General features: G+C 44.8%; 2 protein-coding genes and 2 long non-coding RNA genes across 4 annotated transcripts in view; 3 read left to right on the top strand and 1 right to left on the bottom strand.

The window, feature by feature from the left end:
• The window catches only part of LOC120901208, a 193,438-nt gene extending 187,381 nt beyond the window's left edge, over positions 1-6,057 (bottom strand). The window contains exon 1 of the mRNA XM_040308915.1: positions 5,711-6,057. Within this exon, the coding sequence (XP_040164849.1) occupies positions 5,711-5,733 (23 nt within the window). The 5' untranslated portion in view covers positions 5,734-6,057. The remainder of the gene's footprint in view (positions 1-5,710) is intronic.
• Positions 6,058-7,919: 1,862 nt separating this feature from the next.
• LOC120902610 lies at positions 7,920-8,814 on the top strand. The gene is made up of 3 exons (XR_005739444.1): positions 7,920-8,178; positions 8,282-8,473; positions 8,588-8,814. It is a non-coding gene; the product is annotated as an uncharacterized LOC120902610 (long non-coding RNA).
• Positions 8,815-10,096: 1,282 nt separating this feature from the next.
• LOC120901917 lies at positions 10,097-10,785 on the top strand. Its single transcript, XR_005739341.1, has 2 exons — positions 10,097-10,181; positions 10,250-10,785. It is a non-coding gene; the product is annotated as an uncharacterized LOC120901917 (long non-coding RNA).
• A 6,929-nt stretch (positions 10,786-17,714) lies between these two features.
• LOC120901998 lies at positions 17,715-20,133 on the top strand. Its single transcript, XM_040310419.1, has 2 exons — positions 17,715-18,680; positions 18,811-20,133. The coding sequence occupies exons 1-2, from the start codon at positions 18,556-18,558 to the stop codon at positions 19,010-19,012; spliced, it is 327 nt and encodes a 108-aa protein (XP_040166353.1). The 5' UTR covers positions 17,715-18,555; the 3' UTR covers positions 19,013-20,133.
• The last annotated feature ends 6,880 nt before the right edge of the window (positions 20,134-27,013 follow it).

The following is a 27,013-nucleotide window of genomic DNA, read 5'->3' as shown; positions in this document are numbered from 1 at the left end:
TGAAAAACATAATCATTTTAAGATCAATATGAAATGCGATTTATTTATTTAAGCAGCAAAATACTGTCATGACACGTGATAGTCAAAATTTATTTTTTTAAACTAAAAGAGTAGTCAATTTCTTTAGAAGGCTGACAGAAGCCCGAATAACTGGAATTAAATTTGGTATCAATTTTTTAATTTTAAAATTCAAATGGATTAAAATTTTGAGCACTTATTCAAACTTGAGCCCCATTCAATTCAAGCCTAAAATGCACACCTTAAACATAAAAAAAACCAGGCTAGACGAATGTGTTTCCCCCCGCTCATTACTTACCGTAATCCTAATTCCATTCTCCATTAAAATCACTCGGAAAATGTTTTCTAAATCATTCATTTTTTTCACATCGCAAACGCGGTTCACCAGTGACACATGTGCTACGCATTGGAAATTAGAAAGCGCTCTCACACACACACATTCCTGCCCTTAAGAATTAGGTGAATAGAATTGTGAACAAATGTTTTCCACAGCGAGCAGCGAGATAAAACGGTAACATTTGTTCCCCATCCGCCGACACGGGTTGTTTTCCCCACCGACTTAGAGGGTTTCGGCTCTTAGACCGACTGTTTCAGTGCCATTCAAGCGTGGGGTTGACGCTGCGAGACACCCTTCTCAGCCTTCGCCCAAGACCCATTAATATTGACGTAATCTAGAGCTGAGAATTTGTACACTTTGTTTCCCACGCGAAAAAGCGCATCCGAATGGGGGGATCCACCAACGACACAAAGAGCCGGTGACACAGAGAAAAGAAGAAGAAGAAGATGTAGAAGCAAAAACACTAATCTGACACACTATTAAGCCAGTCAACAAATAGTCAACATCTTTTCTTGCACTCCACGGTGCCGGTGTGTATCCTATTAAATTAAAATGTTTCACACTTTTTGTCTTCTCGTTTGGCCTGAAAGCATCTCTCCCCACCATTTTTCAACGGAGAGCACACGCAATGTGCATGTGATCGAAAACCCACAGGCACAACACACACACAGCTGTACCAGCGCGGGGTCCATAAATTAGTAGCTTATGATGGCTATGCGGGAGAGAAGACACACACGCACAACACACCATATGCGCCGAACCGCCGAAGAAAAAGGGAAATGCATTCCTTCAAAGTGAAATTCGTCAGGCTGAGGCAGCAGCAGCAGCAGCGGCAGCAATCCATCCGTTATGCTACTTTCCTGCATTGGAAAGCCGACATATGCGAAGCATTTCTTTCCCTTCTAGAGACCAGCGGAAGGAAGTTCTAATGAGAACCATACGACGACGGTTGTACACACAGGGCTTTGAAGAAGAAAGCAGCCTTAATGGAAAAAGCGCATCCGCCGTTTCGTCTGCAATCCTGGCCAACTGTTACAACACCAAGCGCGGCGACATCTTTCAATATCCTGGAAAAGGAGGAAAAAGGCTTAATGGTGAACCCTCTCAAGGTACGGGATACTACCTCTCACCGCTCACGCCAGATGCTGAAAGCTGAGCGGGAAGATTGATGGGAATGTGGGACCCAAAAATCGTTATCGTGTTCTGGTTATTTCACAGATTTGTAGCAAATAAGATTACAAAGATTGTTCGGAACCCTGTACCTGTCGTGTGAACTGCAGCGGGATCTTCAACAACCACGCTGGGCTGCAACCACGTACATATGCCCCCACACTTTGACGATTTTTGGCAACATTTGTTCCAGTCCATAAATCATCCTCTACCGGGTGTGTGTGTGCATGTGAATGTCCGTGACGTGTCTGACGTGACACAGGCGAACACGTTGAGGATGGTTGGATCATCGGCCCAGAAAGGTCGATAGCCAAACGGTTTTTTTTTTTTGCTGGATTTAGGGAACACAGGGTAACATCCGGATTAGAGCCATATCATTGTGGCCCTGCTTGTTTAACAGGACCTTACAACAGTTCTGCGCATAGTTAAGGCAGCATACCGTACCAGAGTCCTGGAGACATGACCTAGAAAAGAACAACAATCCACCTGCTGCAAAAGGTGAGCGTAAACTCGGAAGTGGATGGATGTGTGTCCCCTGCCCGCCTGCCCTATATATTCCACGGGCTTTATTCTTAGGTCACCATGCTCGGCACTTGCCAGAGTCCGTCAATGGTAATGACGCACCATAAATCAAAAACCGGGCAAAAGTTTTACGAACGTACATAGTTTTTTGTTTGTTTGTCGCGAGGTGCTAACTAGGAGACCATCACGGCTCCATGCGGGCGAAGAAATGGAATGGGAAGGGTTGTGTGTGTGTGCGTGTTCCATTCTCCAAACAGGACGTCCTAAAACAACTCCAACAAAACGGCAAAAAGAAAGGGCATTTGTAGCACGTGCAATTTATGGTTTGGCTTCTTCCCGGCTTTGCCGGTGTGGAATCCATTTCCACACTTGTTTTCTATCGGGGCGTCGACGGGTTGCTTCTAGGGGTCAGTTCCTTCCGACATCCCTCTGCCACCGGTCTGCCCGGGGCTTGATCGTCCGGCGGGAAAAGGTCGGATTTTGTGATGCCTTTTTGTGTTTTTTTTTTTTTTTTTGCTTGCTACGGAGTAACCTCTCCCCGCTTTAGCCTATTATTCCAATTTCTTATCGACTGTAGCCTGTGTGAAAGATCTTGATCTCTTTTTTGTTGGCTTTCCATTTATGTTTCGGGATGTTCTCTCTCAGGTTCCCAGCGCTGCTGCTCAGCTCGTACAAGGGCCTTGACAACGCGAAGGACGTCCTTGCTAGCAGAGAGAAGTGAATCGATCCCATGGCTTCTCTCCTAGCACTCGGAAAGGAATGCTGTTACCAAGTGCATTCGGAGATAAACAAATAGGCAACAAAACGGCAGAGAACGTACCGTCTCGATGCACTTTTACAGCTGTGGCAGTGAAACATTCCAGTGTGCAGCATCTCCCACCGTGCCAGTACCGGTTAAAGAAGCGAGGAGGAAGAACCTTTACCCCATAAGTTGGGAAAGGGAAATGAAGAAGAAAGCGAGACCTCTTACCCCGGGATGGGACACCTCGGGTCCCGTGGAGGTAACCCCTAGGGAAGGACAAAAGTAATTCATATTGCCTCACCGCAAAGTACCTGCCCATAATTTTATTATTTGTTTATTTTATCTTACTCTTCCCCTTCAGTGTTGCATTCGGGATCTTGCAGCCGAACGCCACAGCGGGATCATTACATCCCGCCGAGAGGATGACAACACACACACATAGAGAGAGACTGCGAGAGACATAGGCATAGGCAGGCAATCAGGAACTGTAGATTCCAACTATCAAGGATGCAGACAGTTCTTCACTTAATGTCTCCATGTCCGGCGACAAAGATTTTTCTACTGAGAAAAAAAAAACATTGACGCCACGACACGCCGTGCATCACGTGTTTATTCCGCGCAAGACTCAAGCAACCGATCCGTTCCGTAGGGCAACTGCAATACGATGCCACCGGGAGGAGTCGGGAAATTGGCTACGCTGCATCCGGACCCGGTATGCGGCGGCACGGCAGACCGGCAACTGTCAGGGCCGGTGGTTTATTATTTCAAGCAGCGGTGGCTATTTATGGGTCGCGCTTGAGATGTTGTACACATGTTGCCAGACGATGTCCCTTCAAAGCCGATATAGGAACTTCTCAGTTTCCACAAATCCTGGACAATGTTTGACGCGTTCCAAAAGTAAGTTGCAGTTCTTGCGTTCTACCGCCTTCAACATCTCCAGCTCGATTTCGAACTTCAGTCGAATACCTTTCTAATTAGTCAGCATCATTTCGGAATAACCCCTATATTTCTTACGAATGCCATTCTTACTCATTAATTGCACAAGTGTCGCTCACTTTTCGCACCCGTCATCCAGATAACACCGATTAGATGTGATGTGTGTATGAGAGAAATGAACAAAAAATGGTAATAATTTCATCACCCCGTAAAACTGACCTAAATTCTAAGCTGCATCGCACCATCGCCCATATGGCAGACGGGATAGTAACAGTACAGACAATGTGGTTTCTTGCCGTCTATCACGCATATGATTCACGAGACACACTCACGCCCGGTGGAGGTCGTCCGTTGACGTCGCCTAGCAACAGCGATCTGTGCACGGGTTAGAACACGTTTAATCAGAGTCTGATTTTTCGTAGAACTGCTAGCAGCATCGTCATACGATTGGTGCGGGGACGGGACAAACCAAGGCGTTACGGGAACGCGCACAAAAAGATAACATTACGCACAGGAAGAGAACATGTGCTGCGGTCTCGTATTGTTAATTGTTTTGTTTTATTAACTTTGATGTATAGTCGTTACTTCTGAAATATGCCTCATGTCACCAAATTTTGGCTCTAACGCTCCAATTTTTAAAATTTATTACAGCTTGTGCCTTAAAGACACCAATTTTTACCTCATTGTCTTTGATTTTTGTCTCTGAAATGTATTTTTTAAATGAACATTATTTTACATTATAGACATTATTTTACAATGTGCATAAATGTCTCTAATCGCTTTGTTGAAAACAACATTTTGTTCCAAAGCGATTGAATGAAAGATAAATCAATAAAAAAAAAATCATAAAAAATAACCCTTTTCATGTCTATATTAAAAATTGACGTGAAAAAAATTATATAATTTTATTATATAAAATTACAAACTTATTTAAATGCTTTTACGATGTAACATATCCCATGTAATAAATTTAATAAAATACATTATAAAGATATCATGATTTCTACTACAGGTAAAAAAAACCCAAACGACCTAAAATATATGAATTTTAGGCAAAAATTTATACAAATTGTCCACAAAAATTGGCGCCTTACATCCAAATTTAACGCCTATTCTTGTGTTCTACCAAAAAATCTCATTATAGATGCTTCTAGATGAGTAACCACAAGCCACACGTTTAGTGGGTAATTTTTCAACCGAAAATTAGAACACCATTACAATCGAATAATTTAAAACCATTTCTAAACTGAACTATGAGATCATCGTGGAAAGCGAATTTGTCTCTCTTTCAAATATTGGGGATGACTAACCTTATCACAAACAGAGGAGGGGGGGAAGAGAGAGATGCCACTTTAACGGCCATATTAGGGTATAAGTGTAGGCTTTGTTTCTGAAGTCGTTATCACCACCATCATCAACATCATCATGCTAACACGCTGGAACGGAATTTAATTGGGCCGATAAAAGAGAGCGAAGGAAATAAGTAAAAGGAACATTTCCTTTTCCCGGTCTTTTTTTTTTGTCTAGCTTTGCATATATGTAAAACAGAGCGAAGGGCTGGACTTTCGGGACCTATCTCTTAAGGTTTCAGCTGTCCGATCAGCTGCTTCAACGGTTTCTTCTCGCACAACCGGCCACGATGGTTGCGTTTATAGACCACAGGGGGGGGAACCACCACCACAGCACAGAAAAGCATAGTAGTCCATGTACCGAAACCCCGTTGCCATGCAGTCAAGTCAGCAGAGGCAAAAGCACCATTTACATATCAAATGATGATGCAATCGAAAAATAATAAGGTGCAATAAATTCGGACCTCAGAGAATCCCTCCTACTGGTCGTGGGTAATTAGTGGCGATCGAATTCTTAGGCGTAAGGTTTCACTCATCATTCCAGCTCCTTCACGATGACGAGCTGATACAAACCCAGACAGACACAGACCCTTCGAATGTGTTGTTGGGGTGAAACAAGTGACCTATGTTGCTTACCTTGTCTTACTCTTACTTCGCATTCCGTCAGCACTGTGCGAAGGTCAGGGAGAGCTGCTTACTACGGGCGGAGATGCGTTCGCTCACGTACTCCACCATTTCTTCCACTGTATATGGGTGTACCACAATCAACAACAAGGAAACAACAACCAAAAAAACACACACACGTAAAAACCGCACAGAAAACAACAGCCGTTTTGCTGTAAAATCGCGCGCGCACGCTCGATTACTTCTTGCGGGCTGATAATGACTCAAACCTTCCCTCTTCATTACGTTATCGCCGGAGGCACGACACTATCGAAAAACAACACACACACACACTACCACTTACCGGCGGATGTATGCGTGCGTACATTACACCGCGGCGGCGTACGTGCAAAATTACACTGCGACCTACTAATACACAAACGCGCACTGAACGGCTTTTGCACGCATCATTGCCTACTGTGACTAAGCTGCTGAGTGTGTGTTTTTTTTTACTGCCTTCTTCAGCTAATCACCTTAGCACCAGGTCGTCTGACGGTTAATGCAGGCATGCCTGTGTGTGTGTGCGTGCGTCCGTGCCTGTGTACGGCGGGTTGTCATTCGACGCGCAACCCTAAACTCGCTTGACATTAAAATCTATTTATAGATGCCTATTTCGCACGTTTGCCGAACTGATTACACGCTGATTTGAGTTCCTGTGCCCGCACGCTTCTGCTTGCTTTTTAATTTCATGCGAATGATATCATACACTATCAGCTAGTTGTAGGAGCCGGTACCTGTATTCCCCCCTCTCGCCTGCTGGCTCCTGTTCAAATGGTACTTCAAATCAGGGGTTTTCAAGGTCAGCGCTGAGTCAACGGCAACCGCATCGCAGACCACGCGGTGGCACGCGATTCTAGACCGTTCCCGGCACGGCGAACGTAAACCGTGAGGTCTCTCGTCCTCTCTCCCTCTCTTTCTCTCTCTCTTGCTCTGTTTCGTGACACAAGGTTACTGCCACCAAACGAGAAGCAGGCTCCCGGAGCCGCTGCCTTTGCTGGGTTGTGCTCTGTTGCTAGGTGAGGTCACAGCTATTGTGGCCACCATCATCACCACGTGGTGATTCCTTCCGCACAAAAAAAAACGGTTCCCTGACGTTGCATCAGAAATGTGGCACGGGTCTATGTGAGGTGTAATCACGGGTGAAGAAGTAGAAATACCCACCTAGGAACGAATGATGCAATCTAGAATGGCACTTTCACTGCTGTTCTGATTGGCGATACATTTCCGCCCCGAAACAGAAACAAATAGCAATGTGCTTTGGGGCCTTTGGTGGGGAGGAGGCCGTTGGAGGGTATCTGTACATGATGCCAATTAAAAACAGGGGTAGTCCCGCAACGTGGTGCAGCTGCTCGCGACCGTGCTGCTGATGCAAGTCGTGAAATTCCGGGATGATGAAAGACGGTCGCTTTTTTGTGAAAGCTTATCAATAGAGGACAGCTGGACTGATGAGTGGGCTACATTTTTTGCAACTTTTTAACTGTAACACCTTTAAAGGGTAGAGTAATAAGGTGGTACAGGGATTATCCGTCATGTTCGTGAATGATTAAAAATAAATGATAATAACTCACTGACAAAATCATCAAACTGAATCTAAATGTATTTATGTAATTATTTATTTGTATATTTTAAACTACTTTTCAAACTTTGCATTATTGCTTCTTCTCACATAAGCATCCACCGTATCGAATAATCTTTATTGTTAACTCAACAACTTGTATTTCTTTCTTTTTTTGTCAGATATATTTAGTTTCGATTCACTTAGTTCATTACTTTTTTCTGTCAATTTATATTTTCAAGTTCTAAATGCAAAATAGTTAAAAGAAGTATAATGTACTTTGAAGCAACTTTCATTGATTGTGTTTGATTGTGATATTTTTGAGCTTTAAGGCAAATCATTTTCAAATGCAAAATGTTCTTAATTAACACACTATACCCATTGCTAACAATTATTATCCAGCAACAAGGAATCTATGCAATTTTTTATTTAACAAACAGCTGTAATTTGAATATAATTTTATAAAAAATATATATAAAAAAAAAGTTGCCCTTATATTACAAATTCATCTCGGTATTAAAAATGGATTGAGAATCACTGCATTCCTGCAACAAACTACCGACTACTACAGTTTGTTAAGGTATTGGTGCAGCATTTGATAGAAAGACTTGTTTGCTCGCTCACAACGATTCGATCGGGCGAGATTAAAGTAGTTGTTTGTCACGCTATTTTTGTGCTCCAACACGATTGAAGACCTATTTTGACGAGAAATCGTCTTCGTCCTCGCCGTCGTCGTCGTTGGCGTTGGCGTCATTTTCGTTCGTTCGTGGGACCGACTTGTTTGTTTCACGGTTGGCTGTTTGCCTGGCCCGTCGCCGGCTAACGTCACCCCGATCGTCGCCAGATGATGTGCAATGCTGATTTCACCCGATGCTGATAAGCAAACGTACGGTGGGCAGAAAATAATGGAGAAAAATAGCAAATTCATACAAATTTAATGACCATATTACTACAACAAATACCTGTTTTTGTGCATTCTCTTTAAACAGAAGATGGGCAGTTTAAAAGGTTCCTAAAGGTCTCGTTTAAAACAACAACCCAACTGGACGGGAAGGGAGGGTAGCAAACACTCTAACACTGCAAGACACTTCTGGTTCCTGTTCTGATATGCTTCGGTGCTAAAATCTGTTTCCTTCCCGAAAATGTACTCACCAATATAAAGCCTGCCCGGTCGGGAATAAGTAAGTTGTAATAACAATTGCCCTCTCGGTAAAGCAAGAAACTTGCAAGAGATGATTAAGATTCGGTGTCGTTTTCCCAATTCCAACATCCCTCCATTTCTCCACTCCCGGAAGCATCCTTCGGAGCGTTCGTTCAGCCTCAGCCGGATGTGAGCGGAAAACGCAAGCTCCCTGCATTGCGTTGCAAGTAACAACTTTAGAGCCTATTAAAGTCATGTCAAATATCTTCCCCTGGGTCGTCTCTCACTCCAGGAAGTTTTCAAGACTGTAAGAAAGAAGAATCCTGCCGTTGTCATCGGCACCATTTTCCCTGGGTTTCCTGGGAGGATGACCCAGAGCAGGGGGAGCACCATTATCGTACACCAGTTTGGCTTCCGCCACAACTCCCGCCGGTCTGCTCTGTACAGGGCTATTCTTCGTCAATCGCCCTCATGAAAAAGCCTCGGAAGCCTCAGATTTCCTCCAAAAACCTTCCCGAGACGGGGACGCTTACAGGGACGCTCGCTCCGTGACCTGTCAAAAACTGAACTCCAACAATCTGACAGCAGCAGCAGCAGCAGCAAGCAGTGCCTGCTGCAGATTACGTCGTCGTTTTTTGGAGAGTTTTTGGCAGTTTTAAAACCTGTCACTGTAAAGAGCCAACAGCCACAGACACGGCCACACTGCTTTGCAGTGCAGCCGCTTTACCAACGTTTGTCCGGACGACGACAAACTTTCCGATTTCTTGGAAGTAAGAAGACCCCCATCTACTACTAAATGGTGGTAGGGGAATGGGGGAGTCTTCATCCATGGCACCCCGACCCTCCCTTGTGGAGAGTGGGTGTACTGTGTGCTCTCTACTGCTCGCTGTAACTTCAAACCGCCCGCAGAAGAAAAAGAGCACCACGAAGAACCGAAAGCCCTGAGATGAAGTTTAATGTTCAATTGTTTTGCGATGCCACTCTCAATCACCTCGCCCCAGCCCCAGCCCCGCTTTTACAACCCTACAAAAGCGAAACCGGTTCTTGAATTTCTCCACCGCGTTCGCTTTGCACGTCTCCCAAAACCCTGCCTTGAAAGAAGCCGGCACGATCATCATCATCAGCTGATGATGATGGAACGGATGTATTTCGGTGCGCCTGGGGGCTGAAACGAAGGTGGGCGGTGGGGTAGAAACCACGGCTTATGCTGCGATTCGATGCTGCTAAGCCGAGGTAGCATAAAATGTTAGAGAGTAGAGTTCGTCTGCCACCCTTTCTACCCTGCCACCAACCGCTAATGTTGAGTTTGTTGAGATTGTTTAATTTAATTTTCCACTTCTTCTTCATGAAAAACTCAGCCCTCGATTGTATACATTTTGCTGTGGCGGTGCACACAGCGTGGACCTCCTGCTTACACTGCAGCGCTAGCCAACATTGCTCGCTCTTTCTTACGCGTACAGCGCAAGCCAAGCAATAAACCCGTTTGCCGGCCGGTTTGAGAAGAGTTGATCTTAGCAACCATGGCATGAGGGTTTTTCGAGGTGTAAAGGGACGAGATCTTTGCGGCCTGTGCCCGTTTCGAGCGTTTTCTTTGCCGTAGTTTGCGTTTTTCCCGATGTTAACACAGAGAATAAGAGCGACAGAGAGAGAGCATGACGGAAGTTTACAAGACAGAAGAAGACAGGGAGAGAAAAAAATTCAACATCTACTTCCAACAGCGAAGTAACTTCTTTGCGATCTGCGCGATGGTAATAACGATGATGATGATCATCATCACCACCGTCATCTTCATCATAATCTCGTTTTTTTTTTTCAGTGTGCTCGGTGCCGGTTCTCTGCGCCCTTGGAGTGTGTCCGTGCCACACCCACGACTCTATCGAAGCTTTTGCTGTCCATCTTCAAACTTTACACCTTACTTCTTTCCCGGCTGGCGGATGGTGGATGATCTTTTCTTGATTTTGTTTCCCGAGCAACGAATTTGACTTTCTCAACATCAACTTCATTCGGCCACGGCATTGAGCGGCCGAGCAGAAGATGATCTTACGAATCTTTTGGAAATAGCCCACCAAAAAATTACCAAATCTTTCTGTTGATTCTGTTCCTCTGATGATGATGAGAGAAGAAGAACTTCCTAAGAGGAGTGCGGAATGCCCTGATTACGTGTTGGCTGGTCATGGCCACCGGTTTTACGTTCTCCAGAATCGAAGATTCGCTCCGGAACCCGCAGAACATACGGAGTTCCGGTTACGTTTTTTTTTCTTTAGCGCTGCCTTTAATTCCCTCAATTTTGTAGGCTTTTTTGTAATTACTGGAGAAACTCTAAAACAATATAAAGAATGAAGTTCCAATGTATCTTTCTTCTACCAACCATATGCCAATGCCATCCAACGCCCATGTTCGGTACCGATTTAATCAACACACCGAATTGGTCCTCCCGCTGCGATCCTTTTCCTTTATTTTGTTTGATGGTCAAGGCAAGGATCAGGAATAGGAAACGTAACGTAAAATTTAGGAATTTTCCATAACGGCTTTACGCCACAACACGCACAACCAAAACCTCGACCGACCATAGCAACACCGACCTTCCCTAACACATAGCTCTCCACTTATTTTCCTTCTTCCCTGTGAGGGTTTTTTCGTTGCTGGAAATTTTCCATCATCCTTCCCTTTTGTGCGCTTGGTGCTTCGTCCTTGTTGCACTCTCTACCCCTGCCAATGCAGCTACGGCAAAGGATAGGCAAAGACCGACCCTGCCTTGGTGCGTACGTGCGGTAATGCATGTTCTCGCTCGCCTCTACCCGGGCTTTCAACCAAGCCCTCGAACCGGCACATCATCGCTCGCTCGCTAGCCCGTCAAGCGGTTTGACGTCGGTGTGTGAGTGTGTGTGTGTATGTGTGTGCATGTGCGTCGATCGTTAGAACGATCGTTTAACAGCTTGATAGCCGCGGCTAAGACGGTGTAGCGATCGGTGGTGACGTGCGGGGGTACGTGATTGCACAGAATCATTGCAGTTTAAACTGCACGTCAACAACAGATCACCTCGAACGGCGATGTCTTGTGTGTGTGTGTGTGTCTGTCTGTCTGCTCGTTTTATTGCGTACAGTCATTCAAGCGATCATTAATCGACTAAGATTCTTTCACTTGAACGTCCCCCACTCGGGATGCGGGGACGGTAATTATTGGAAGGTTCTTCAATAAGTGCGTTGAAAGGCATCGACTCCCGAGGTCCCATGCACCCCGACGATTGGAAAAAGCATACTACGGTGTATTGATTTAATGGTAAATGTAGTCCCCGAACCTACCTGCTCCCTTTCGGTCTTTATCGATGGTAAAATAAATGATTTGTGTTAGTATGAAACGGGCTGATGTAACTTGCAATACGGGTTGAAGTAGAAACGCATGATGACAGTTAAGAAGGGAAAACGGGTTAATACCCGTGACTAATTAAAACGCTCATTTAATTACATCATGTGTGATAGTTACTGAGTGTTGACTATTGTACAAATAGGTCTTTATTATCAGAAGGCCCACGCTTCGTTTGTATAGCCTTGAAATGACAGTTCTCTTGCGTACATCGATGATTGTTGTTTTCGTTGCAATGTCCTAATGCATCTTTCTTTGTGTCCTTCAGAGGTCCTTCATCAGGTATTCAGTAAGGATTGATGTTTTGATTGTACACGATCCCTTGATGATCTTCATCCTTCTTTCAAGGTCCAATCTCGGCCTTTACCTACGTCTGAAAGAGAGCTTAAGATTCCGACAGCGAGAACGCATTCTTCAAGAATAGATTTTGGAGGATATCGTCATCTCTCTTTCTCTGCTATTCGACACCTCATCTCGATCGGTCAAGATCATGTTGATCCAGCACTGGCTGGAGGATATTAAATATTCTGTTCTTTGTGTTGAACATCATGCGATGATGACTTGATGATGATTTTTGGAGACTGCAAGTTTTAGTCAAATTATATTTGTCACTTATGTTTATCCAATTCTTCACAAACGAAGTTCCGAAGGACACTTTTTCGAGCATTTCAGAGATCATCGCCCCCGCCCTTCTGCTGCACTCAATCAAACATCGTCATTAAACTTATTGCTGCATTAATAACACGTTTTGCTCGCGTCTGCCCAGTTTGCCACAGTCTCATCAGACTCATCAGACTCCAAATTCCACGGTACGGCCACCAAAAACCTTCCAACCACTGCGTACGATTTCACCCACTCATGCTCGCTACCGCTCATTATGCTCAGACGGACCAAGTGAAATGATGAAACTTTTGTTTCCATTTTCCAAAAGCCCCCAGTTTTCCCCCCATAGCCCGCACCGCACACCGGCGACACGGAAATGCAAATAATAGAAAGAGGCAGCAACGAAAAAAAAAACAACAAAACTTAAGCATGTTGGTTAATTTAACGCGTACGCGTTGCAGTTGGAAATAAAAGTATCGCCTAGGTAAGCGTGCATGTGTGCGTGTGTGCGTGTGTGTGTATTAACGGGGAAATCATTACCGTTAGAGGTGCATGAATCATACGTGAATCGTCATCAGCATCGTCATCATCATCGTCGTCATGATCGTTGTGAACATCATCCTGTAACAAAGACCTCCGGCCATCGTACCGGGGTGCGCGTCTGGGTGCCCCGGGGGCTGGGTACAGATGAGTAATGAGGCGACCATTACACCGTGTTCATACTGATTGCTGCTGCAATCGTGCAGCAACACTACAATTGGATTAACGTGTGTGTTCGCTAGTGCTATGCGTTTTTGCTTCGCTTTGTGTGTGTGTTTTTTTGTACGAAACCCGAACCGGGAACGGAAGAGTCTGATAACAGCACCAGTTTACCGTTGACGTTAGTCGCGCTTTAATTGTTCATTCAATTATAAGGAGGTCTTTGTTTGAAGGGGGGGGGGGGGGGGGGAGCAACAGCTCGTTTGCCAGGTTTGACGGGGTGCGAAAGAAGGCCGAAGGCATTGTCAATGCACAAAGTCAGCCGATTCCGGGGCATTGATGAATCATTACAGGAGTTGCATTGATTGTTGGTAAAAATTATTTTGTGTAATCAAATGATCGTTATGCCCTAATTTAATAATTTAATAATAATTGGTAAAAATATTTGCATGGCCTTCACAGTGGCCTAAGCAACTTAAACCAACAATCTTAACATTATGTGCTTAACGGTCTAACATTAATTGGGGTCAAGAATGTTAAACAAAGCCAATAGGTGATTTGTATACGTATCGATCGAAATATTATAGTCAAAGTGTGGATTGAGTCAAAGATTGCAATAGAGATTGATATGTAACAAAGATTGAGCAAATGCCAAGTCGCGACATCAGCTCAGAGTTAATTTTTGGTATTTTACTTTATGTTCGGCTATTTGAAGCTTTGTATTCCAGAAAATCTATGATCAATAAATAAACTAATGAACACATAAACACAATATAACAAGTCTTTAGAAGGAATTATATGTAGTTGCATTAGAATAAATATCTAAGAATCGTGATTGATTTCGATATTCTTATAACACATGTTCATCTGTAGGTTTAGTAGAATTGCCACTGCCCTACATTTGCACACTGTTTTAACGCTTCATTCCTACAAAAATCCCCACATGATTCCAATATTGAGACAAAAGTTTTGTCTTTTAACAAGCAACATTTAAGTTTGGATTAGTTAAAATAGACAAAATTTTGTAATACTCATTATCATTATTAACAAATCTTCTATAATTAAATTAGTAGGTCTTAGCGGGATGCATTACAGGCACTAGAGTCAAAAAGATCAATGAGAATGGGGAGACATTGATCAATTAATACCTCCAATTGGGGCTATTTAGCTGCAACTAACTAAAAAAGTTCATCAAATTCATTCCAAAACTTGCCATTCACGATGCAATTCTATCTCTCCAACTGATAAATTGAGCAGACCTATTGTAGTAACATACCTTATTTAGGATTTTTGGAGAAATTTGGAGGATGTTTTTTTTGCAGAAAATGATTGCATTACGAATGCAAAAACATTTTTATTCTATATGTTATGTTATTTGATGAAGGCATTAACGTATCCTTTTATGTTGAAGAGAGTATAGAGGGTGTTAAAATTGCATTGCCCAGTCTAATAGACTCTGTAGAGCTTAATTCTCAATTTAAAGCATATTAATCATACAGCTCGTTGAAGACCTTTCTGCCCATTATTCTTGGTCCATGGTTACGGGACATAATTTTGACATATTGCAACTTGTTATTGGACCCACAACTAGAAGTTATCCAAGTCGTGCTGTGCACAGCTCCTCTAACCACCCCAGTGTCCGTCAAACCGCTAAAAGGTAGAAGAAAAGCAGCAACCTCGCCACTTACTGCCATTTGTGCCCCGATTTCCCGAGCAACTCACTCACCTCACGTCGCGACCTGTGTCATCGGCGATGCTGCGGCGATGTTGCTCACGCAATTTCTCTGCTCCCGGCAGCGGAGTTTGTCGATTCCGTCCGTTAATCATGTCTTCGACTTGCCATTTTATCGTCGTTATCGTATCGTCTTTTGCCCTGCGCGCACACGCATACAATGTGCTGGGGGCTGGGTGCTTTGTTTCGCATGCTCTCTCCACCCACATGTTCCCCAGCGTTGTATGCGTGCGTGTGCGTATGCGTGCACTCTCGATGTTCCCTTGGCCATCAGCCGGGCCGATGTTTGCCGCGGCCGCGCCGAGGGAAGCGGCCCCGGGTACGAGATGGATCGAATTACTGAAAATCATATTTGCCTCCGCTTTAAAAGTGTAAGGTTTTTAGTTTAAGTTTCGCTGGCTTTTGTCTGTCCTTTTTTCGCTCGTGGTGCTGTTTTCTTTTCCATCTCCGTGCTTCACTCACACGCACACGCACCGCGCCTCGTTCGGGGTCTGGTGGTGTTACTTGTTTTCTCTTCTTTTCTTTTCGCTCGGCTCTTTGCCGTTTACTTCAGCTTTATACTTTTTTTTTCCTTTCCTCTTCTACTGCTTCCCATTTTATGTGTTTCGTTATGTTTTGCCTTCTCTGTTGTGTATGTTTGTATGCAGGCGTTTTTTTTTATCGTGCTTCCATCGATCGATACCATGCTTTTTTATGCTGCTTGCTTATGCTTCACTGGAGGAGTTTTTCTTTCTGTTTGATTCCTTTCCATACTTCTACGCTAACTTCTTCTCAATTTTCGGCTCAGATTTTGGTTTAGTACGGTTGCTAAGTTTCGTTTTGCTTCCTCCCTAGCAAATGCTTCCCGAAGTCCGCTTCCAAAACGAGGCTCCGAGAAACCGATGATGTTGATGATGATGATGATGATGGGTTTTTTTAATTCTGTTTTCTCCTGTTTTGCGCTCTGCCCCATCCATTTGCGTTCGCTTTTGGTTTGAATCTTCTACCAGCTTTTTGGGGCATGTACTTTGCCCCCCTTCCATCCGCTGGGGTAGAGGAAATCGAAGACGTCGATTTTAGGGAAGAGACCGTATCGCCTCCCTCTTAGGACCGATGTAATGTGACCACATCACGTCACGATCGGCTGCTCGGTGTGATTTCGCTACGGGGATCCAACGTTTACGGGAAGGGCGACACGAAAAGCGAAAACGACGAACGATCTCCCTACAAGGGAGACAGTCTTGTTTTGGGGCGCGAGGACCAGTTTGTCGACGTCCAGTTTCCCTTGCCCTTGCCCTAATGGGTGATAACCATCAACCAAACTAGCAGGCGGAAGGAGCAATGAAAAAAGAAAAAGGTACAAACGGAAAACTAAATGCTCAGAATGCGCATCCTGCTTCTTCTTTTTTGCGCTGCTGCGCGCACTGCTAATTGATGCAATTTTGTGCGGAGCAAAAGCGCACTCCTGAAGGAACTTGTTCTGTTGACGCGTTTCGTATCGCATTTGGTTCCAGTTTCCCCCGTACACACACACACACACACACCCGCAGGTAGCCACAGGAAGCAGCCGTACAAATGCATCCGCCAGCGAACATCAATCGGTTGTGGTGAGGAGAGTTAAAACAACAACCAGAAAAAGAAAGCCAAAAAAAGTGGCACAGGTTGCTCAAAGGATGAAGCGAAGTAAGCAAAAACAACAACAACAAAAAAAAAACACATCCCAAAATTGCCCAATTTAATATGGAAGAAAAACAAAAATAAAAAACCAAGCAAAATCAAGCAAAAGCAAAAAAAATGCAAAAAGTGTATGATGATTTTTGAAGCTGAAAAACAGCAAAAAGAAATCAGGAGCTAAGGAAAAACGTAAAGTAAAAAGGAACATACAGAAGAAAATAAAAACACATCAGCTAAAGAAGGACCGTGCTCTTGTAATTGAAAGATTGAAAACACAGGAAGAATGAATGGGATAATTTTTGTTTGGTAGCTTGTATGATATGATGATAGTTTCAAGATGCGGAAGAAACAACGGACGAAGCAAGTAGGAGGATCGGCAGAAAAGGTAGATAAATCAGAAAATTACACGAGGAAACAATTACACTTTACACGTTTGGGGCCCAAAATTGGCAAAAAAGAATATTGGATTGTTCCGACAAGAGCGAATGGAAGGGAAGGAAAGAATCGCACAAGTTGTCATTTATTTAAGTGTACGTTTAATTCTCGATCCAAAGGAACAAGCATAATGACGTTTAAAATTACACATTACTCTGAATTCTAGAATAGTTTCGAGTGTTCTAGAATGTTCGCGAATGTTCCAGGCTTTTCTCGTTTAAAATAGAACCTTTCTAGCTCTTTCTAACCATTACTTCTCTATTAGTTTTCGGTTTCACTATATCCACATTTTGAATCCACTATCTGGCCGCATGCCTATCTCGTAATCAGTACTGTTGCTATCCGGAGACTTTGATTGCATTTTTCGGCCAACTATCTTATCTGCACGTTCGAGGTGGTTTTTGAGGTTCGCTTAGCACCAATGCCGACGTAGAAGGGTTCAAAACACACCCTCGATAAGCATGGTAAGGGGGAACCGGGAACGTGCCGGAACACGTTCCATCATGCCCGCACGTGAAGCGAGTTGGCCGTGCGTCATACGCTCCGACCGAGTCGTCTTTGATTTCCAACGTCGATCTCCGAACGATCTCCAATACGATCTCACTCACTCCCCCATTCGTACGGCGGTTAGTTCACGTTCCATCATCGCCATCGTCATCATCATCATCATCCTCGCCGCCAGCTTATGGAGGTATTCTTGTTAGGTTCTCGCATTTCAACGCTGCTCGCTGTGTCCCGTGGCCTGGCCTGGGCTTCTTCCTACCCGAGGGCCCATTTCAGCAGGATTTTCAACGACCAACATCACCACCACCACCACCAGCAGCACGTTTGGAGAGATTGGAAGTCGTGAAAACAAACAAGCAATGGCCGTGAAGTCGTATCCCACATCCACGGCCTAAGACGGCAACCGGGCCAGAGGTGCCGTTTGGTCGTTTTAAAACCGTTCTTCAGCATCCTGCCCGACTGTTGGTCGTACAGTTTTTGCTAGCCAGTGCGCTAGCACTAGCTGCTTCGGTAGCAGCAGAGAGGGGCGAGCTAAAAACCACTTCCCAAACGTCCCAATGCACACCGAAAGTGACATAAAGAGACAGCCAGCATTAGCGGAAGGGGTGGGCAGGCGACGACGGGTTGTTCGTCGTTCGCTAGGCACGAGTTAGGAGCTTCAAGACGAGCCTCAGCAGTCAGACCGAAGCTGAACCGAGATGGCCATCTCGAGCAGAGCAGTGCAGTGCCAGCGAAGAAAGGGCGTACAAGATAAGGAGGCAAACCAGGCACCAGGCAAGAAGGCAAGTGTTAATAAGAACACAGGGCAATGCACACAAACACACACACACACATAGACGAACTGCACATACCCACTTGCTTGCGCTGGCCGCGGTTCCAAGGAGTGGGAAAAAAGTGAAACGAAAAAAACACACCCCGTGACTCGCTCCTGCGCCGCGTCCTATACACCCCGACGCTGGTACACTCTCGCATGGTGTCATCGGGTGGATAATGGGCCTGCAGAATGACACACAGCGGCAACCAAGACGGCGACGACGACAACAACGACGACTTTTAAGAAACCTTCCCTCAACTCCGTCTGCCGTCTCCCTCGTTCCCCTCATTTTGACGACCTCTTGGATATAAGGGAAGGATGAAAACCTCGCGTAAGGTGACACTATTACCACGGCAGGGAACCACGGGATCTTCGGAGCAATTTGACTCCGACCGACGACTGCCAAAGAAGTCCGACCCGAGAACCCATCACATAGAAGAACGGTATGTATGCCTGGTGCGTGTGTGGCTGTATCGGCTTTACAAAGCCGCATGTATTTGATATTCCCCCCGCGATGTGCCTGATGAGTCAATATTTGTGCAAGTTTCAACAGGTTTTTTTTTTTCTTGTTAGGCTCGTTGGTGCTTTCAACTTCATCTTCAACCTCCGGAGTCATGTCTCCGGAGGTGTCTTCGTGAGCTGCGAGGCTTTTGCTTCTTCGTCGATGTCTCCCTCCGCTGGACCTCTTTGCATTTCCGAACATTTGCGTTGGAAAAACAATGACGCCCTCTCGACGCATCGCTCTTCCATCTTTACCTCGCTGTTCGGGATGTAATAACCGTGCAATGAGGCAGGACGACGTCTTCAGGAATAGCCGAGTACCAAGGAACTCTCATCCGTCGAGCCCATCCCAAAATCCCAACCCAATCATTTGTCCGTGTGTATGTGAGTGAGGGCTGGAAATACATTAGATCGTTCTGTTCCGGCCCAGACCGAGTGCGTGGAAAAGGCAAGTCAAAAGTTAAGGGTGCGGCCAGGTCACACTCTTTAAAGGAACGGGGAGGATACACACACGGTTACACTATCTCACCAGCAAACCGATTCTAGTCAAAAGTTAATACAAGAAGAGACGATAGTCTGAGAAGAGGACGTTGAAATCGCTGTAACTGATGTTTTTTGGGGTCTGCCGGAGGTTCCGATTGGCTTCGAACAGTGTTGCAAAGGCAGAGGTAAAGGAGTTCTTATGTAAGCTGGCACGGGCGCGAACGAAAACCCCTTCCTATATCGAGCGCGAGTGAGAGAGAGAAAGATTACCAGCGACGTGTCCAACGTACGACCGCTGCATGCATACTAATATGCTCAATCATTTTTCTTAATTTATTATTCACAATCTGGATTCAATCTTTCGCTTTAAGCATCCCCGTGCTTTCCTGTGTGCTTCGGTCAGCTGAGACCGTCCGAACATTATAACAAAAAAAAAAAAAACGCACAAGAAAGGCAAAGAAACGTATACGAGACGTGACGAGAGTACCGACGTTCGTAGAGTGGCTTAAAACAACCCTGTGTGCTTGCCTCTTGGTGTCCGTCCAGTTCTACCAACCCCCTTTAGAAGTAAAGTTATTGCAGCCCTGATCTAGAAATCTCTAAAGGAGGAGGCAGTTGGTGTGTTGGTTCTATTATTTTTTGCGTCTAGATATAAGCAGGCTTACAGTAAGGGTGTGGGGAGGTATTGCTATGGGAGCAACGGGCACAATGGACATGTTAAGGAGTTTGTGAAGCACCGTCTTGACTAAAATTAAAACACAAATTACTTTGATGAGCTCAAAATATTCTTAAAATACCTTTGCAGGGATTACCTAGCCAATTTCGCATCGCAAAAGTGTTATCTACTTGTCAAAAGATGTATGAAGCAATTTGTAACAATATTTAATGAATTATTTTACAATTTTTACTATTGCATCCATATTTTTTTTATGAATAATAGCTCCAAATAGATTAAACACATTTTGAGTTTGTTCGATATGTGTAGTAATGATGGCATAGAAGGCGATCATCTGATACGTCCATCTTGCCTCGGATTCCCATACGCTTACAGCCTACATAGAGTAACAAACTATGTTGAACACACTGGAAAGAAACGGCACGAGGACACATTCAAACTAAGCATGAGCACTCCGATTGGGATAGGTTTGGAGATCTTGTTGCGATCTTTGTTTTGTTCGAGGGAGTCTTCCTGGCAGTGTTCTTTAGGATAGCTTTTGTGTTTTACTTTATCTGCTTATTAGACAACAATTCTGTTCCAAAAGCCCTTAGCCAACTGTGTGTCTTCTTCCCAAACCTTCGATCAGTCCATGATCTTTCATCAAGACCTGTGTGCTTGTGTGTGTGCGTACGTCGATGCTATATTTATGAATATAGCCGTTACTGATTGCTCTCCGTACTCTTCAATTAAAGCAATGTAGTCTTTATTGTTTTCTGCTTCTCCTCTTGCACGCACAGGCCTTCGTACAGCAGACTGCTCCAATGCTCCTCCGAAGAGGGTTTTTTTTTACAGCACAAAGGCAGCAGCTCTGTTTTCAGCTGATGATGATGATGGGGATGATCGTCAGCCGGTCTGCTTGTCGAGTAGAGGTGAGTATAAAAAAAAAAATAGTATCGAGCGAAGAAAACGTATACGGCAGAACATGGCCCGCGGGCGTCGGCGATGAGCTAACGCAACGCAGCAGCAGCAGCAGCACACCCTGTCGCGGAATTGGCAAACCGGCGGAGAGAAGTAGCTTTCTTGCTTTTGCCGTTCTTGTAGTGTAGTTTTTTTCCTTCTTTTTTTGCTTTCTAACATCCATCCCAAGCCTGTTCGGACACGAATGGACAGGCGTTCGATAGGTTTGGTTTATGGCATGGTGGCCTAACCATGCTATAGTACGGCTGGTTGTGCGTTAAAACAGCCGGCGATCCTACCTTCCTTCTAGCAGGAATAGAAGAGGAACATTTTTTGAAGGATTTTTAAGAAACAAAACACACACACACACCTACACATTCCCAGCGGTTGTCTGCTCATGAAGATGTTTCGGCGTGCTTGAAGTAAATTAAAATTTATTTACCCAATAATACCCGGTCTCGCAAAACCGAAACGAAGGTGCGGATCCAGCCTGAAGACGGGTGCGGGTCTTTCGATACGCAGCCCTTTTTCGATACGCAGCTTGATCAAACGAAAACCAGAACCACGAGTCGAGGGAATCGAAATCGAGCACCAGAACCACACACGAGATAGATGGTCGAGGTTAAATTGAGGACGCGCCGGGGCCGGGTTGGAATTTGAAATATTTCTTTCGATACGGTTTCCTCTATATGTTTTTTTCCCCCTTGTCCCGATCCTTCTAATCGAGAAGATTTAAGGTAATGGGAGGTCGGTGGGAGTCGTTTTGGAAGATTTGGTGCGTATTTTGTTGTAACCGGCGAGATGACTCAAACAAGCTGAGGACGTATCTTCGGTTTTTGTTTTTAACCAAGACATATGGCACACAGGCAGGCCGCAGCAGTTTGGTATCTAAAAATAGAAGTCCAAAATTCCGGAGCAGTTCCAGCCCGCTTGACAACTTGCGCACTGGGAAAGTGCATCCGATGCAGTTCCATTAGCGTCACGGGCACGCTCCGCGTGATATGCAGTTTGATAACAATACAAACCCCGTTTTACGTAATGCACTCGATGCACACCGAAAAGATGTCTCTGTCTCTGTTCAAGATGTCCAGGACGGCGTGCAAAATTTCGAGTGCGTCTAGGTTGGCGTTAAGCTTCCACTTCCCGAGCTACTCCGAGATACGAGACGAGACGGCCGGAGGACACACGGGCTCTTATCACCCATCCCACCGGAACCTCGTTTGCTAGCGTGTCGATGGTATTGATAGGATGGTTCCTGATTAGATCCAGCAAGGTTTGCTCATTCGTTCGGTTCGGTTTGTTTGTTTGTTTGTTTGTCTGTCCCTCGGTGCGGAGACCTTGTCAACACACGACTAGCGAAGGCTGATAACGCTCTCCCCGTACAACCCCATCTGTTGGTGACTCCATTTACGGACAGTCTGTCTAGCTTCAAACTCCCCAAGCCCCAAGTGGATGACACTATCGGTGTCCCCGAGTACGATTGGGATTGTAACTGAATCATGATGCTGCCCAGGCGATGTAGAGAGACAGTGTTTGCAAATGCGTCCGAAAACCGATCGATCATAACAGATCGCTGTGTAGCAGGATCTTTCGTTTTGGTAAAGGGAATGATGTCGTTTTTTAACAATTCATATCTTCACATGTGTGTCTCCTGTCTAGCACGGGTAAAGCGAAAAAGGCGAAAGTACAGACACGCATACACAAACAGGCACAAACAGTAGACAAAAACGGTTCGTCGGCAGGCGCAGGCTGTTGCTAAGGTGCCCTCACTGCCCGCACAGCCGCGACAAGAACCGTTTTGGTGGGCCTATGATGTGGTTCTCAAACCTTGCAGGGGGTTTTAGGCCGGGGTTTCAGCAGAGACAGGGGGCAAGAGATATCCGAAAGGGCACAGCATGGAAAAAGGGCATGTAAAACACACAAACACAAGTGAGCAGAGAAAAAGAGAGAGAGAGACAGACGTTTTGGGAATGGTATTTGTTGGGAAGAGAGTGATGTCCCAAACATGGTGATGTTGCTGTTTGTACATGGTGAAAATGAATAAGTGTTAGCTCTCTATCTCTATCTCTCTCCGTCTCTCCTTCTTTACAGCACAATCTCCGGTAGGAAGAGCACGGATCCGGGGTAATTACTGTACTGAAAAATTCATTGAATTCTCCGGGCACTCTCCCGGTGCTGCCCAGCCCTTTGCCTCGGCGAAGTCTGTGGGCCAGGGTCGCCGATGGGAAAACGCACTTCCCCGGAACGGCACACAGGGCAATAAAAAGCACACATCAGTAGCAGCAGACAAGGGACGTCTCCGATGTGGGTACAACAGCGTTAGGGGTACGCGAGAAAAGTCATTTCAGTTCCGCGCAACTGCAACTTCCTCACGAAACTGCAAAACCTCGTACATGTACGGCAAACGCAGCTCAAAGTTTGAACTTCCTCCTCCGAACAGTGACAAAAAAAGCCACCTACATCGGGGGAACCGGGGAAACTTCAAACGAGGTAAAACCCGACCCGAAACTAATGCCACAAGCACCATTCGCGCGGGATACCATAATGGAGGAATAGAGACCTAATTGTTTGAGCGGAAATGCGCGATCGTTGAAGATCATCCATGACCGACACAGACATCTTTCCCTAATCCCTCGCCTTTAGCCTTTTCTCTCTGTCTCTCTTGCCCTTGTCGGTACTGGTCTAGCCCTGTGCATCCGATACCATATGTGCGTATTTTCCCCCGTAAAAAGAAGCATGTTTTTGTGGCCTTGGTCGTGTCGACAGTTCGCCGTAGTCATGCCAATACCGTTTGCACCTTGAAACGCAAACCGCACACGATCGGGCAGATGCCAGAGAGACTCTGCTCTTGTTTGACCGGCTCTACGTGTACGTGTGCTATACAGCTGATCATCAACAGCAGTACATCAGCGAGCTACCTTACAGCACACGCGATAATGCTGAGTGTTCCGAATGGGGGGCTCGCCACCGGGAACGTGTGATGGTGGGCCATTTTTAGCCACAGCACTTCACACAACTCTCGTGCATCGTGTTTGAGGAGGCAAATACAAGAAAGAAGAAGCAAAAAGAGACAGAAAGAATCGAAATAAACTGATAGGACCGAAGTACAGGGACCCCTCATGCACCTTCGGACGTTGCGATTCTACCTAGATAGGGTGAGAGAGAGGAAGAGGGAGCCCTAAATATGACGCGTGACGCGTGTTGAATGATTTTTCATGTAGCCTCTATGTACCGACAATACTGCTTTCCACAATCGAGCTCAATGATAAAAGCAAAGCTGACAACACAGCGGCACAGACGCACAGCTCTTTTGGAGAAGAAATTGACAGCCACGATGAAACCGGGCAGGCCGGTCATGATAAGCATAATTGATAAGTTCCAGCTGACCGCCAGAAAACACCAGAAATTGCTTGGAACCGGTTGTTGTTCCTACCTTCCTATTCCATGCACTTTAACGTATCAGAGGAAGTATATGAAGATGCAACAGCAAGGAAGTAGCCGCCAACTGCCTCCATATTCACATAAAACTTGAGCTCTCCGAAAATAAAATAAAAAAATACACAACAGCAAGCAACTAAACGTAATATGGCCAATTTATAGGAACGTTTTTACAACCAACCGCCGATACAGTTCCCCGTTTATTTGCTCCAAGTGCAGTCATCCGCTCGGCTTGGGAAGGTGTTCGGGGTTGTGTTTTTTATTTACCTTCCTCTGCCAAGCCACGCAGGTCCGAAACCCCTGTTCGGGCGTGTAAATGATCGAGGGAAAAAAGGGGTTTTTGCTGTAATTTCCCTGTTCGATTTCGTTCAACGTCTAAGAATTTTATTGGAGCGTACGAAGAGACCTTTACAACACTTTTACAAAACTGCAGATCACTTTATTGCACACACACGGACATACAGAACGGGGATTGTGCGTAGTGCAGTGTACTCGCAGTGCTCAAAGTCATTGGGTAGCGTTTTCAACTTTGTAGAACTTCCAATTTTATTATATGTGTCAGGTGAAAAGGGTTGTTTGCGGCCAAACGGCGAGGATCTGCTTATCATCCACTTTTGTCGCAGATTTTATAATTTCCGTAACTCCAACTCATTACAGCGTCCGCCGACACGTCGTCAGAGGCGTCGTCTTCGTCGCTGACGTGTCCGGGAAGGGCATAGGGCATAGGGCATATTGGATTCTAATAGCTTTCGTCATTAAGCGGACGCCGGACATGGTCCACACTTTGGCGACGCTTGCCGAAAAGCTGGTTCCGATGTGAGTGTTATACTTGTAGCAAATCTAGCAAGCATTGCTTTATGATCATGTGTGCTGTTCTTGTTTGCCGAACTGCAATGTAAAGGTACTTTTTTATGGAATGCAATATTCTTAACAGGGTCTAGTTATTGTGTTATTGTCACAGTCTGGTTTAAATGAGTCGAATTGGTTGTTTTTTATTTGTTACATCGTTGGGATCAGAGTTTGTAAAACACCAATAAATGAGTGGGTTTCCCAATAATAAAAGGGAAAAATATTCCTTTCGTAAAGATGGATACAGTTCGGGCAGACAGGGCTCTATTGACGTTATGTCTGTGAAAGTCACATAAATTTGTTTTTATAGTTGGTTAAGGGTGTTAATTCAATGCAGTATGTGAGGCCTTTTTTGTACTGTCTAGGGTATGGGTTCGGATATGATAAAACTACTCTTATAAAAGGGCAATCTCAGTGTAGATAGAAGCCGCTACGACGGTAAAATACAGGTAGAAGCATAATTAATTCACAAATGTAGCACTTTCTAACCATTTTTTTATTTTTAAAGCTCAGTAAGTTAGTTATAATATTTCAAGAATGTTCCTGGGTATATAGTATTGAAATCAGTTTTTTAGGTCATATAAGAAGATCTCCCTCCGTTACCCATAAAAGCCTCATTTCATCCAGAAATGCCAATTCCGTTGGAAAAGACAAGCTTTCTGTGCCTAATTTTAGGTTTTTTAATAGATAATTCTTATTAAGTACTTTTATTTAGGCTTTCGCTTGGAAGTAAACCCAACTATTTATCTGAATAAATAATCATTTACTGCGCGTGTCACAAAAAACATTGCTCTTATGTTCTTCATGTACTAATATTTCCAACAAATAAGTACTTCAACGGTTGAGAATTACCATAATTGTGTTTGATAATTACGTCTGATGTCGGCAAATGGTTGCTCTCACATCCACTTATCGTAAACCAACTCATCCGAAGCTCAGTTAAAGTTACATCTTTAGTGATTTGGTATTTTATTAGTGTGCCTTCTTTTGAGCGGCCCTAGAATTTGTTATCGTACCCATGCCCGGAAGAGCAAGCACCCAGAAAGCGTACTAATCTTACACTTTTAACCTCAAATAAACGGGGGTAGCCAACAAAAAAAAAAACTATATGCATCACAGCAATATACAAGCAATTGAATGCATTAAATTCACCGTAAAATAACTATTGGAACAAACAGCAGGGAAGGCCGGCAGGTAACACATCAGCATGATGGTTGAGCTTTATGTGCCGGCCGTTACACACATCTCGCCAGTCGGTTTAAATCATTCATAAAAAAGCGCGTGAGTGAGAAGTTTTCTTGATCAGTTCGAGAGAAAAAAATCCATTAAATAAACATCTTACTTACAAAGAAAAAGAAAAAGAAAAAAACACACACCCAGGAAGAGAAAAGGAAAATTGAAGAATTTCCCCATAAGGCACTCGGCGCTCCGCATGTAGCCTAGAAGTCCATCAGCAGCCCAAGAGCCTACTCGCAGCTCGGCTTAAAATCGTTTCCCAAAAGCAGCTTCAACACCATGTGGGTGGAACACAATGTTCCTCCCTTCTTGCTCGCCCGTTCCTCTCCACTACAACCGAAAGCAAAGAATGCAACCGGGAGAAAGTAAATTCCTTCGGTTCGCTTCTTACCGCCGGGCGAGATAAAAATCGACCTTATCTGTCTCTCCTTCAGCCGCATCCAACCGGATGAGTCAGAGCCGGCAAGATGTTCCGGGTGGTTGCGGTCTCTGTGTTTTATGGGGGTTTTGTGGGCATCAACGGTGGAGCCGGTACGGCCAAATGGGAAGGAGGATGGGGAAGTTGGAAGTCGGAAAACGCGAACAAAACACGTAAAAACTTACGGGGCAATTTTATTCGTGCGTTACGGTCACGTAGCTAGCAGGGATGGGGGC

This window comes from Anopheles arabiensis, chromosome 3 (genome assembly GCF_016920715.1).
Source record: "Anopheles arabiensis isolate DONGOLA chromosome 3, AaraD3, whole genome shotgun sequence".
Taxonomy (NCBI): domain Eukaryota; kingdom Metazoa; phylum Arthropoda; class Insecta; order Diptera; family Culicidae; genus Anopheles; species Anopheles arabiensis.
This window is presented reverse-complemented; position numbering and strand designations above follow the sequence as displayed.